Consider the following 14,565-nt stretch of genomic DNA (forward strand, 5'->3'; position numbering starts at 1 on the left):
CACTGCTCTTTTACAGTAATTGTGTTTTCGCCCCTACATAAACCAATATGTTATACGGATTGATTTTGTCCCATTTGTCACTCCACACTTCTATCGGCATCACCTGTCTCCTGTTCTTTATGTATCACTGTCTGTAACATACAACTTATATTACACATGGACTCTACTCTATCTTCACTGGTAGAGTGTTTAGCTAATTAACAAACAGTTGTACACCTTGTATATATTTAACAAGATACAGGATCTGTGTGAACTAGAACATTACTACAACTCACCTTTCTTAAAAAGAACTACTGATCTTCAACAGATTCCCTCCACTACATAATAAACTGTGAAAATTCCACAGGAGCAAAAGTAAAACTTACTCATCAGTATAGTGTAAATACTGGAGTAAGTTACTCTTCTTTAACAGCAATAGCCTCCATGGCTCAGCTGACAAAAAATTGAGGTCAGCGCACAGAAAAATTTGAAAAAACAGAAACAAAACTGTCTAAAAAACTAATAATAATGCACTTTATATTTATATTGCACATTTCAAAACACTGTTACATGGTGCTGTACAAGTTGAAGATTAAAAATTCAGGGTAAAAAAACTATTTAAAGCAATTTGAAGATCACACATCACCATCAATAAGAAAAGAGCAACAACAAGATAGAATACAATAATGTAAAAAATATTCAATTAGATCATGAGGTTTGAATAAAGTTGACCTTATATTTTCCAGCTTGAAAAGAACTCTGCATGTGAGATAACTATTTCACGTTCCTCATTTTTATTTACAAGCATGACCATCCATGTCTGCTCTGCCTGCATGTTCATTCTCCTTCAGGAACAACCGATCAAGCAGTGCCACCCAAACCCCGTCGTTCCCCAGCCCTGGAACCCGCGCAGGTCGCCCCCTCCACTCCTCCCCCGCCCTCCCCTCCCACTGAGCCCACAGAAAATCTCTCCCCAGAGAGTACCATGGAGGAGGAGGGAGCGGCTCCCCAGTGTAGGTTCCAGATGGACATCTCCACTTGCCTTTCTCCTGGTCTTTCTTTTTCTCTCCTAGAAGCTGCTGTCCTCGTCCACTAACGTCTTCCTCCCGTGTCTCAATCAGAGTTCTGTAAAACTTTTGGCAAAAATGTTATTTTTCTCTGACAAAGCTGTGTGTGTGTGTGTGTGTGTGTGTGTGTGTGTGTGTGTGTGTGTGTGTGTGTGTGTGTGTGTGTGTGTGTGTGTGTGTGTGTGTGTGTGTGTGTGTGTGTGTGTGTGTGTGTGTGTGTGTGTGTGTGTGTGTGTGTGTCTCGCAATCGCATGCTTTGCATCTCGCAATCAGCGGCACCCGGCAGCTGACTTGTTAAGTGATACTGGGTCCATGTGAGGTCAAGGTGCTTCATATCTATAAATGTCAACATGTAGGTGCTGTTATTTCTTCTGGGCCCAAAGGTCAGGGCCTGGGGGTCAACACCAATCAAGTGGAGTGCATTTTATGTTGCATTTATACAGTACATTGGAGTATATTAAATGTATAATGGAAGAGATGTTGAACTGTAGGTATGCAACCCTCTGCATCTGTATGATCTGGCTTCTTGTACTTTCTTTACCTTTTAGGTTTTCACACAGTTTTCCTCGCCATTTACACCAAGCAAAATGTTCATGATCTATCCATCTCAAATAACATCTGTTCTTTTCTTTACTCCCCACCCCGCACCCTCCTCTGTAGTTTACTGCTGTGGGCCTGTGCGTCTGCGCTCCAAACACTCCTGAAGTCTCTCTTTGGCTTGACCCTTCCTGCGTCCTTTTTCATCAGCTCCACTTTGCGTTTTCCTCACCCTTCTCCTCCTTTCTGCTGGACCTCCCTCGAACATTCACCATCTCCTGTCCTCAAGGAATGCTTCTACTGTCTCTTCTGTCCTCATATATTTGTTGTTACAGTCTCAATCCTTTCATAATTATTTCTTGTCTCATTTCTGTTCCTTGCTTTCACTTGGTGTCATACCGAATTTGCTAAATCCAGTTTTCAAAAACTTTTTTTCTGATTTGATGAGGAGAGAAGATGCCACAAGTTATAGCAAGAAACATTCAAAACAAAATGCTGTGTTTGATTTTTTAATCTTCTTCCTTTTTTTCACAAATATATGTATATACTTTAGTTGGTTTTGCTTTTAAAGTTCATCTGCTAGCTGTCATTGATAATGCATGAGTTCAGGGATGAGGTAAAAGTGGACACGCAGAATGTGGTCAGAAGACAATACGTTGACAGATGAGCTAAACCCTGGACGGATCAGTTACAGTGTGATTGATGAGTTACATGCTGAAATGAGGTTATGAGGCAAGGCCATGCAATATCTAAGCCGCCAATATTTTGGTGATGTGATATCTGCAGATCAATAGTTGGACAGTGTGTGCGTCCCTCTCTGCGCCTGCTGTTGTGGATGATGATAGAAACCGGAGACCTGAATACAAGCCGCCTTTGGGCAATAAAATGGAGACGGTGATCTGTCAATGACGTGTTGCTTTTAGGTGCTAGTGGCTCATGCATTTTTAAGACAAGTATTTGAAATAGAAGATATCATTACAGTCTACACTGTGGAAAGATTGACACTACACATAGATTTTTTTTTTTATTCCTGTGTGTCAACTTATAGTTGCATGGATGCTTTACGGCTTGTTTTGGAAAGGATGGGTAAGGGCTCTAAAAAGAGAAAGAAGGGTTAATTGTTTGGGTCCGGAGCAGAGCGGAGAATATAACTTGATCCTTTGTGAGAAATCTGACCTTAAGGGGGAAACTGTTTCATAGGCGACTGCTTGTTTACAATTTTGAGCACTCTATTATTACATGTATATTTAAAAAAAGAAAAATACTAAATATTATATTTGTGTGCTTTTAAATCATATGACTTGTACCAAACTGTATGAATACAACTATTGTGGTGACTGAATCAAATCTTTCAGTGAAGTACAATTTTACAGTTTTGTGCCGCCTCCATTTTTAGCTTGTTTTTAAATCAGTTACAGTTATTGAATTTTTATGTAGAATGTAATTAATCCTCTGCAAGTTCTAAGTCGTTGAGTCATGATTTAAAAAACGTGTAGCCTAGTGGGTGTGTACTTATTAAGCTTTTTTGGTGTCTGAGGTGTGGTTAAAAGATAAATGTTTGAACATCATTTTTCAATTAAAGAGCCGAAGACCTGATGAAGACGACCAGGATTTAGTTTTTGGATCATGCATGGATCGCTGCAGTTAGATTGTAATTAGTAGCACATGACTATTGATTTGCTTGGGAATGGAGACACCTTTTGAATGGCTTTAACAGCAGCATGTGCCTAAGGTCATACCTAGTTGGAGGTTTGAGCTATCTGCTTGTGTGTGTTGATAACGTAAGCATGCTGTATACTTGTGTAAATATATGAGTGCAATAGACTGTCTGTGCGTGTGCATGCTAGTGCGTGTGCGTGTGTGTGAGTGCGTTCACTGATTGTGGCTGTAGCTGGCATGACCAAGCTGTTGCTGGGAAGGAGCTGGGAGGACAGCCCTGTGAGTCATCACCACATCTCCTGGAACTGACTGTTCTCTCAACACCATTAGGACCAGGTCCAAAACTGACAGGCCCAGTACACACACACACACACACACTTAGGAAGACATATTGGAGCACAATTCTAGCCCAACTGCATGCACACACTCACAGACACCTGGTATCACTAACAAGGTCACTCGCTGTTAAGCTCATTTTAAAGTATCCCTGTAGGGTTCCCGGTGCTGTGTGTGCTGGCCGGGCGGCTGAGACCTAACAAATGGTGCATTGATTTTTATTCTCTTGGCCTGGAGTTCAATGAGATCAGTGACTGGCCAAATAACTCTAAGAACCCACAGGACTGACCAGAGCATGACTGTACTAAAGAGATGAGAGGATATGAAGCAACACTTGTCTCTCACAGGCGACCTAAACCAGTACTGTAAAAATCTAATTAAAAGGGTTTATTTACAGCATGTCCACCCACACATCATTAAAGCTGTTTTATCAAGCCACAAGTGGTTGTGCTCTGGGTTTGTGTTTGTATATTTGGCTCGTGTTTTCTGGTTTGTGTGTGTGGTGTCAGAATGAATGCTGAAACTAACGTAAATACTTCCCCCATGTTTTTTTGACTTTTCTTCATCTCTTATGCTTCTTTTCAAACAAATGCCCTCATGATTTGTTGTGTTGTTTTTCCCAGTATTCATTTTCTGAGGTTAAAAGAGTTTTTAACTTAATGCATGGCCTGAGTGAAAAACCAGTGCTATTAATGATGCCTACTTTTGTGAAATGTAATTTTCTACTAAACACAACCATGAACCACTCTTTGATCTGCATGTTAAATTGCATTGCTGCTAATAGTTACTCACAGTTTTAAAAGACAGGGATGAGACTGATGCTAACATGTTCCTCTCTCCTCTACCAGCCTGGCTCCACTCCATGGGACGCTCTGCAGCCAGTGGCCAGAGAGCAGAGATTGAAACGCCTGAGGAGGAAACCGTGTCGCTGGGCAGCAGCAGCAGCGGTGGCAGCAGCCTGCCTGACCAGGGTTACGCCGCCTCAGAGGGCATGGCAGAGGGCGAGGACTCGGGCCTGGTCAGCTCTCCGTCCGACACCCAACCCACATCCCCAGATGGCGGTTTGTCTCTGGGTGGAAGTAGCAGAGCAGGCGGAGGAGAGAGACTGCTGGGACCAGCACGGGACAACTCCAGTGACAGTGACGAGGGCTGTGCCACCTGGGGATCAAGACACAGGTAGAGAGAAAGTCACAGGAAGCTGATGAAACAGTAGAGTTGGTTGAAAAGAAAAGAGAGGGAAGTACATTAAGCCAAGCATACTCCATTTGAATTGACCCAACGTATGATTTATTTGTCCAACAAGATGATTAAAGCCTCGTTCAAGATGGTGAAGCACATTAATGCATCGCTGCTGTGGCCTCAAGAGAACAGTTTCAACCTTGCTCATTAATCTATCTGAGCTCATGCTTCCTAGTATTTACTCTCCTCTTTTCCAACTCGTATACATCTTCTGTCTCAGTCCTTTCCTACTGCTGTCCCCATTTATTACTAAATCCATTTTAATTGATCCTAGTTTCCTGGCAGCCAACATAATGCATGGGGTATTCACCTTGCTGTCGCCAGCCTGCACCACTGATAACTAAAACCTGCATTCAAGTACTCAGTAGGATTCTTTTTTGGTGTTGTCACATTTACTTCACACCTGTATTTTTCCCTGAAGTGTAAATATCACCAATTCAAGCAACTTTAAAAGTCTTCAGAGTTTTTTAACTGTGCTCTCCGTAATAGCCAAGAGTAGTTCTTACCATAATAGTATTTGATTTGTCGCCAAAGCTGGCACGCTCAACTTTTATTCCTGGGCTTTCGTAGTTATGGGTTTTGGCACTTATTCAAAGGACTTTGTGGAAAATAAATGCTGCCCAAGATCACTTTTCAGCTTTTATGTTGTTGTGAAATGTGTATGGTAGAGTGCCCAGAGCAGGGATCCTGGATCGATGCTCTCACTGAGAGAAACTTTATGAATCCGGGGTCTGGCCAGAGGCTGCTGGCTCCTCGGAATTCCAGGAAAGCACTATAACCTTGTTTTCTCAGAACCATTGAGGCAAGGAGGACCAGTCCAAGTCTCTTAGAAGACAAACTCTATTTGGTTTGGCCTCCTTGTTGCAATTTGTTATGGCTAATACACCACTAACTCATGAGAATTCTCTGCTGAACCCATGAAGAGAGCTAAGAAAATTTGCACTGCGGTAATAATATCTTTACCGTGCGTGTTTCTAAGCCAACAGGCTCCAGTAAAAATAAAATTCAAATTTGAAGAAGGACAGAATATTTTAACCTAACACCTTTTTTTCTTCTCTTTTTTTCTTCTTCTTCCTCCTATAACTGAAATGTATTTACCCTTTAGGTTTCTGAAGCAAATTAGTTACGGGGAGAGTGCTGGATGCAACACCGATAAATAAACGATTCCTAACAGCTGTTTGGTGGTAACTGGGGGACTGTTAATAAAGAATCATGAGGTCATGGAGAGTGCTGTTTTATGACTGTACATATGCGCAGATGTGCAGAGGTTATTTTATTTTTTGTGTTATTACATGTGTGTATTTGCAGATGTGTTTTTGACACTCAAACTTGTACTATCCTCAGACACACCAACATCAGCCGCCAGGCTAAGTCAAGCAAATTAAAAGACGGCTATGACGAGGACCCACAGCTCACAGCCCAGCTCCATCGGACTTTGGCAGACTTTGAAACAAACATTGCCGGTGAGGGGGGCATCAATCACAGTCCACTGAATTTATATTTTTTGTCTAATGGGGTTGTTTCATGCTGGTCCACATTAAGTAACTGTTCCAAAGAAACTGTTGGTTCCCATGTTTGTCTCTTCAGAAATCTAAATGTGCCCCAAATATCAAAGTATCATGTGTTCACACTTGCTTCTGCCCCCCTTTTTTCCAGAACACATAGATATTGGAGTGAAGGACACTCCCTATACCATGTCTATGGACAGTAATGATGTGCCAGTGTCTGTAGTGGACATGGATGTGCCAGTCACAGCCATAGATGAAGTCCTGGAGGAATATGAACGTGACGCTGCAAAAAATGAGGCAAAGTCACTCGCCAGGACTGCGACATCTAGCAGCAAAGGTGGGAAAAACTGTAGAACAACAGAAACTTAATATTTTGTGCTTTTGAGGTTTTTTGGGGAAAATTTAGTTATTTTAGAGTACAGTCATTCACGCTTTGTTTTATTGCTCAAATATATCAATGCAGTACAATTGAAAACCTGTTCTGAATTTTTTTTTATATGATTCACTTTTTCTGTCCCTATCTTATCACAGGTCTAGGTTTTTGTCAACAATCCAGTACAAAGCCACAGAACAAAAACAACAATGCTTGTACAGCTGCTGAAAGTAATAAAAGCAGCAGTGCAAACACTAAGCAGACATCGCAACCCAAGCAGCACAGGAAGGCAGCTGAGAGCAAGCCTCTAGGTGATAAACACAACGAAAAGATAATAGAGACTAAAATTAAAGACGCAAGGATCGCCAATGCCAACAGTGTGAAGGAGGATAAACAAAGAACGACGTCAGCAGTCAAATCTGATGTCGACGTGCAGAAACACAGCCAGAGCACAGAGATCAAACCTGATCCTGTCAAAAGCAGCCCCGAGTCTTTTCAAGAGAAGAAACCTGTCCAACCACCACCCATTCAGAGATCAGTGTCGACAGAAAGAGTCGAACAGATGCACAGAGTTTTTCCAAATAACTCCAGCTCTGGGAATGCACAGGGTAAAATCACTCGCAACGTCACATCACGCTTCGGCATGAAAACGTTCACTGTGGTTCCTCCAAAACCTTCAGTCATGCATGCCGCTACAGGAAGTTCAGCAGGCACATCAATCGCAGGCGCCATTAAGATTGACGATCAAGGAAACATGGTGAAAACGGGTATTTCCCAGAGCAAGGCTGGTGGTTCGTCTGAGTCTGGGATCAATTCCTCAATTCCCGAGTCTCCTCTTCTTGGAAAAGCCAAAGCTTTTTGGAGCTCAAATGAGAGACAAGAGAGTCCTGCGTCCCACAGCAAAGGTCAGATTAATAAAGCTAAGGAGAACACTCCCTTGTCGATTCCAGACACCACGTGGAAGACCAGTAACACTGAGCAGCTGCAAAGAACAAAAAGTATTCCATATAAACCTGCAGTGAAAGCCCAGCCTAAAGAGATGGTCAAAGAAGAAGCTAAAGAACCAGTGAGAGACATCCACGTTGCTAAGGAGATAGAGATGGAGCGCAAGATTTCAGTGCCCAAAAACATTCAGCAGCCAAGTAATAAACCTGCCCTTCCTGCGCCACTCCTTCCAGACACGAGAAGAGACCTTTGCTTTCTCAAGTCATCCAGGCGAACTTCAAGTCATTATGTGGCATCTGCCATCAATAAATACACCCCAAAGACCTCAGCTAAACCTAACTCCATTCCTAACATCCCTGAATCCTCTGTCTCTGTGAAAGCACAGGCTGACGGCTTCCAGAGATTCGGTCGCTCCATACAAGTGAATCCACACCAGTCCTCCCAGTCTTCTTTGTCCGAGAATAAGGAGAACGACTCTGCTTCTAAACCTAACCCTTCTGGTCCCATGAGGTCTATGAGCTTCCCCGAGTATGTGTCAGGGAGCCAGAGAGATTTTGAAGAAGTGAGGCCGGACAGGGGAGGGTTTGGAAGTTGCGTTGGACCCACCAGAGGAAGCTCTAACACGCTGGAAAGACAAACGGCCAAGAATCAGCACATTCAGTCTAGTGGCCCAACCCAGATAAATGTGACCACCAACAATGACAGAGACAATATTAAACGCATTCAGCCAAGAAGCCCAAACCTTGCAGAAAGCAATCCTCCTCACTCATCTGCCAAACTAGCCACAGCCGCCAAGACCAGTATCCCAAGTGTATGTGAACCCTTGATTATTCAAAAATGCATTTTTTTGGTCTCTTGAAATATACAGTTTTAACAATAAAATACAATATTTTACTGGTCCACAGAGCACTAAAGACATGACCAAGGCGCCCCCCCATCCAACGCCTGATACAAGACCACAACCTTCAGTCACAGTGTCAGGCAGCGTCGACACATCACAGCCGGTAACGCTGTTTGGACCAGTTAAAAAGTTCAGACCAGTGATCAGCAAATCTCTGGAGCGGGAGACGTCTCTGCACGGCAGTCTAATGGAGGCAATCCAGACAGGGGGAGGCAGGGACCGGCTCAAGAAGGTAAGATAAGCATAGTACGGTGTATGGAAAGATGGATGATAATTCCTTGGAAGAGAACACTTTCCTCACTAGATGTGATGGAAATGCAAGTTATTTTATGTTATTTATTTTATTCCATTATTAGTTATCCAACCCTGCATCCAGCTGTACGAAGAAGGGATCCTTTGTGGAGGAGGAGAATGAGAGGTCTGCTCTTCTGGCCGCCATAATAGCCAAAAGCCATTCCGGCAGGCTGAGGAAGGTGAAATACTCTTATAGCTTTTGTTTAAATATCTATGCACTGCCCGTCGATATCTGGTTGAATGACTCCTTCAGTGATTTAACCTTTGAAATTGTTAATTTACTATATTTTACACATCAACATAACTTTTCTTTTTAGCCGAGCAAGCTTTGGGGCTCCAGGGATGGCAGCGTTGTTTTGTCATTGGCTACATCACTTAGATTTTTCCTAAATGTTATAATGTGGTTGACATCTGTGGTATCATGTGAAATGTCTTGTCAACTATTGGAGGGATTGCCATGAAAGTTTCCCAAATGATCAATACTAATGGATTTGAAGATCTCCTGGCTTTTCCTCCAGGGTCACATTGTAGAACTTGTTGTTAATATGTAAGTAACATTTCATCATCTCCTACACGAAACTAAATTTGGTGAAAACGGATTCATGGTCCCCTCAGGATAAATTCATAATACTTAAAGTGTTCCTGCAGCTTTTCCTCTAGACCAAATTTCTGCATAACTTTCAACATTACGTCCTATCACTCTCAATTTTACTGGCCTGAATTATTCATTAGCAAATGTCAGAATGCTAACAGAGAGTGTTTGTACTTATCGCGATTGCATGGCACAAGTATGAAGTAAAAGGTAAACGTTTCTCTCACTTTGTGTGTAGTTAGGTTGTTAGCGGCTCACAAAAACATGCATGAACCTAGTTATGCAAACATGGGAGTCTATTTCCGTCCCTGCGTGTGGACTGTGAGTTATGGTTTGCAGTCATGTAAGGACCCATGTGGAATGAAAGGGGCCGGACGCGTGTCGCTGTCGCTGACACATCTGCGGTTCTATTCTGGAGGTTCCTCTTACCAGAGCTGGAATCTGTGGAATGGTGCATGACTAAATCAGTCTCGAAAATGTTGTGCTTCTCAAAAAATATCTAAATAAAACTAAACACCCTTGTAGAATGGCCTTACAGAAAAGAATAAAATGTGTTTTTAAACATGAATCTGTATAACACAATTAGAAAGAAATACTTGTTTTAAGCCACGAGCGTCTTTGTATGTGGGTGTCAGAGGTTGATGTAAATAAATAGATCTGATGATGGATAGATAGGTAGATGCATCTAGAGTTACAGTTGTCTCACATCTTTGTGTTTTGCAGACAAAATCTGAGGCTGCAGATGAGCTCACCAACGTCAGGAAGCTGGTCTCTGAGGAGGAGAGAAGAGCGGCCCCTCACTCCTCTCCCTCTTTGACTCCCTCTTCACCTCCTGTCTTCTCCTTGACACCACCGCCACCTGCGCCTATGTCTGCACCCCCACCTCCTCCGCCTGTCTTGCCCCAGGGTAGGCTGAGCGCTGTGGCACATCCAAGCGGTAACACCCCCATGAACCCTGCCGTGACCAGGGAGGCAATGATGGAGGCCATTCGCTCTGGATCTGCTGTAGAGAGGCTAAAAAAGGTACAAATAAAGAAAAATGCAGCAACCCTTCACACTTTTTACACATCTTCCACTGGACATTACAATTTTGCATCAGCACATAATCAATATTATTCTTTTTATTTTCGGGGGGTTTTAGTGCACAAGACAGCATAACTCCTATCAAAGAGGAGTGGTAGGGCACACAAACAGAGACAGGAATGAAAATAGGCAGAGACAGAACAGTGAACAGATAAAGGCCAGACAGACGGCAACAGAAAAATAAATCTCTTTGTTCTCGCGTCTTCCCTCTGGTTTCTTTCGTCTTGTCTTGTTGGATTGAAGACATCATCGGCAGAACAAAGGTCTTGTTCTCTGCGGCAACCAGGAAACTGGAAATGAATTACAGATCATAACACATAGAAAGATACATCTGACAGTCTGACTGCACAGCTGCATAAACATTTTAAAGAAGATAAAGTTCATTTTTAGGTCAACAGCTTTGCAAAATGAAAGTTGGCAGAAACATGAAATGCTTTTATTTTGCATTATTATTTTTGGATCTGTTGAACAAGAGGAAAGACTAGTATAGATTGAATAGTGTTTGCACAATGGAAAAAAGACAATTAGAGATTATTTATGAACAAATGTCTCTCAGATCTTGTGAAGTAAAAAAAAAATGAAAAAAATTACATATTTGTCTAGGCATTTTGTTTCCTTCCACAAAACTCCCAGAACCGGATTTCTTCCCAGCATGCAACGAATCATTATTGCTGTCATCACCTAAGTGGAGAAACTCAAGCATGACGTGTTGTGTCTTTTTTTAAAGGTCGCTGTGCCCACAAAAACCATCCAAGTGAATGGGAGACTGGGAACCATCCAACAAACCTCCGCAGCCCTCCCTCAGCAATGAGAGGGGAAATCCACGCCACCGCAACGAGGAAGCATTTATCAAATTTCATTTTGGGGTTTGCTTTTTTTCTGTTTGGCCTTTTCAACAGACATTTGGAGACTGGATTGAGTCATATTTTGAGTGAATGTTATTATTATTATTATGATTTGAACCTTACATCTCTGACCACCAGTCTTGGGCCTTATGCCTTTTAAAGGAACTTTGAAGCAGGAAGAGTTATTATCACTTATTTTATCCACTTCCCATTTTCTCCTGTAAGGGGATTATTACTCTGTTAGTCGCCAAACACCTGCAACATCTGTCTGATAAAGGTGTGGTATAGGTGAGAGGTTGGCAGTTAAGTCCATCCATAATGTTAGTTATGCTGGAGGATGTTTGTGTTCCTCCACATATCTCGCCATCTGTACTTGAATTCAGTAGTTTGAACTGGAACGTTGTACAAAACGTGTGCCAATGAAAGCAAGTTTAAGTGGTTTATACTATTTTCAGATATTTTTATTTTATTTGCTTTTACCACAGTAAGTTGTGGATGCCTTATTCTGTTGCTCAGTGTTATGTATATTATGTTTGCTGTAAAAAAAAAAGATCCTTGAAGGGGTACAATAGGTTGGATCTGATGATGTTTCCACACTTGTACTACTTAATATTTGTTCAAACAAATAAGACTAATGAAATCTTAAGGGCACTTGTGAAAATAATGTATCGATCCATATATTATATGTATATTATTTTACTCAGATTTGGTCTCAGATGCCAACTTTTACAGTTCTAGGCTCCGAGGAGTACGATGAGGACGGACTTGTGTTCATTATGCTCCTGTTTCAGCTTCTAACTGTCACTTGCTGCTGTTTATGATCTAAAGACATTGTGTAACATGGTCTGTACCCTGCAGAAACATATATTTGTATTGGTGCGATATGATTGACCATGCCTTCTTCATTTTTGATATATTACCTTCTAAGATGAGGCTTTCATTACTTTTGAAACACTGTTATTGAAGTTTATCATTGATGGATGCCACAATAAGCAAAGAGATTCATTAATTAACAAGTCACCACTAATGTGTAATGGCTATATAATGCAAAAAAAAAGAAGTTGCAGATAAGCAGATGTTATCTATGGCCTTGCTTTAGGCAAACTTAGCTGTGTTTCATAGAGTGCACCGTTACCATTAAATGGTACAGCTGTGGATAAAGTATGATTATCGTTAGAATGTAGAAAAACCTTGAGCGTCTATGTTCAGGCATAAATGCTTGTTGCTGCTCAGCAAAGGAAGCTGATATTATATGTAGAGATTTATTTTAATTTATGCTCAGTTTCCACTTTAAGAAAAATATTTCTTTACTGTTTAATTTTTTATTTGAGAGTGAAAACCACGAGAGCTTTTTGATTCTTTTTTCCTTCTCTTACTAGAGAGAGTTGTTTAATTTCCGCTAGATGGTTTCATCTACACACAATATCCTACAGCACATTGTAGCATTGTATATTTGTAAACTATAAAGACGGATGATCGTTGTGATAGACTTGATTTAAATCTTCGGTAGAGAGCCACGATAGCACAAACATTTTTATAAGCTATTGCTTTTTGAGTTTTAATTGCACATTTGTTTATTTGTTGTTGTTTATTCTCAGAAGGCTGCACAGTTACTTTTGTCTACCCTAATTTTTGATTCAATAAATAATTTTGTAATCAAGACAACATGGACTCGTTGGTAACAGTTTATCTAACGTCTTCTTCTCTTCCCCCCCCCCTTCACTTACGGTCGTATGAACGTGATGCCCCGGACAGCATCACTGTGATGTGCCACTCCCAGCACTGTGAGTGTCTGCAGACTGTGGTCACCCCTATGAAATATAGTGTTACCTCTGTCTCTCCCTCTGCCACAACACAGATGAGCCACTATTCCGGGCAGCGGATCATCGGCCTGACTCATCACTATGTGGTCACATGAAATGACCGTCGCCTATTGTGAACCTATAACTTGGATTCCTGTTCGCTGAAACACCAGTCATTGTGCAACCCTGCCTGCAAATGTCCACATGAGAACAGTGTAGTTGTGCATACATGGCGAATAAGTCTTAGATGTATGGTATTCAATCTGCTGTAAACAAGTCGAAGATGCTGGTTTAGCTCTGCCTATTAATTTTGAATGATCTCATTTGCTTGCATGACTGTTCTGAAAGTGAAGTGTCATATAATTGTACACTTACCATCCTCTCATCCATAATTAATGCGGTGCGTTCAGAAAGTAGTCCGTACCCCTTGACTTTTTCCTTGTTGCAAATTGCTAAAATAGTTTAATTTATTATTCCCCTCTTCAAGCCACAGTGAATATGCCACAATGACGAAGCAAAAACTGAATTTTAGAAACTGAAATATCACATTGACATATGTGATCAGACCCTTTGCTCTGACGCACTGAGATGTTTCTATAAAAAAGATCAGAGAGCCCCCCTGTGATAAAGGTCTCACAGTTGATGGTGCGTGTCAGAGCAAAAGTCAAGACTGAAGAAACGGTGCAGAGCTCAGAGACGGAGTCGTGTTGAGGCGCAGATCTGGGGAACGCTACGAAAACATTTCTGCTGCGTTGAGCGCTCCCAAGAGCCACAGTGGACTCCATGATTACCTCCCCACCGAGGAGCTTGTTTTTTCACTGTGCCGTTTGTTTGCTGGTTTGTTTGGAAGCAAGATTTCCCAAAACTTGGTGGAAGGATGCGGTATGGGCCAAGGGAGAACCAATTAAATGTTGTTGTCGATCCGGATTGTGGAGCAGATCCAGGGACTTTTTTTTATCACTCTCTTTAAACATGGTGAGAGGTTTTTCAAGATTTTTTCACTGATTTCTCAGGGTATAACTAATTGATTCAGGCACATTGAGGGTAACTGGTATCAATGAGTGTTTGCTATTTGGTGCAGCCTGATGGAAATTAAGGAGACTGTTGGCCCTTGGTTGAGGTCTGTGCTTCCCTGAGTTCCATAGTTGCTTGTGCTCAAATGGGTCTGGCTGAGAACCTGATGGTCACTCTGGCTGAACTCCACTCGTCTGGGCTTTTTGGCAAAGTGGCAAACAGAGAATTCTACTAAAAGATGAATGAAAGTCAGAGCCCTAGAGCCTGCAAAAAAATACAAATCACTTTAAGTCATACCTATAAGAAACATTATTCTCTGGTCTCATGAATCCAGGATTGAACGTTAGGCCTCAGCTCTAAGTGTCCTGTCCTGAGCAAACCAGGCACCACT

General features: G+C 41.8%; 1 protein-coding gene across 4 annotated transcripts in view; it reads left to right on the forward strand.

Moving 5' to 3' along the window:
• Window positions 1-13,023, forward strand: part of cobl (cordon-bleu WH2 repeat protein) — a 51,125-nt gene extending 38,102 nt beyond the window's left edge. For all 4 annotated transcript variants that reach the window (XM_053432743.1, XM_053432746.1, XM_053432745.1 and 1 more), the window contains 8 exons: window positions 4,427-4,754; window positions 6,162-6,280; window positions 6,474-6,662; window positions 6,857-8,454; window positions 8,549-8,776; window positions 8,901-9,017; window positions 10,154-10,453; window positions 11,241-13,023. In XM_053432743.1, coding sequence (XP_053288718.1) covers window positions 4,427-4,754; window positions 6,162-6,280; window positions 6,474-6,662; window positions 6,857-8,454; window positions 8,549-8,776; window positions 8,901-9,017; window positions 10,154-10,453; window positions 11,241-11,324 — 2,963 coding nt within the window. In that variant the 3' untranslated portion in view covers window positions 11,325-13,023. The remainder of the gene's footprint in view (window positions 1-4,426; window positions 4,755-6,161; window positions 6,281-6,473; window positions 6,663-6,856; window positions 8,455-8,548; window positions 8,777-8,900; window positions 9,018-10,153; window positions 10,454-11,240) is intronic.
• The last annotated feature ends 1,542 nt before the right edge of the window (window positions 13,024-14,565 follow it).

Source organism: Pleuronectes platessa, chromosome 10, assembly GCF_947347685.1.
Source record: "Pleuronectes platessa chromosome 10, fPlePla1.1, whole genome shotgun sequence".
NCBI classification, from domain to species: Eukaryota; Metazoa; Chordata; class Actinopteri; order Pleuronectiformes; family Pleuronectidae; genus Pleuronectes; species Pleuronectes platessa.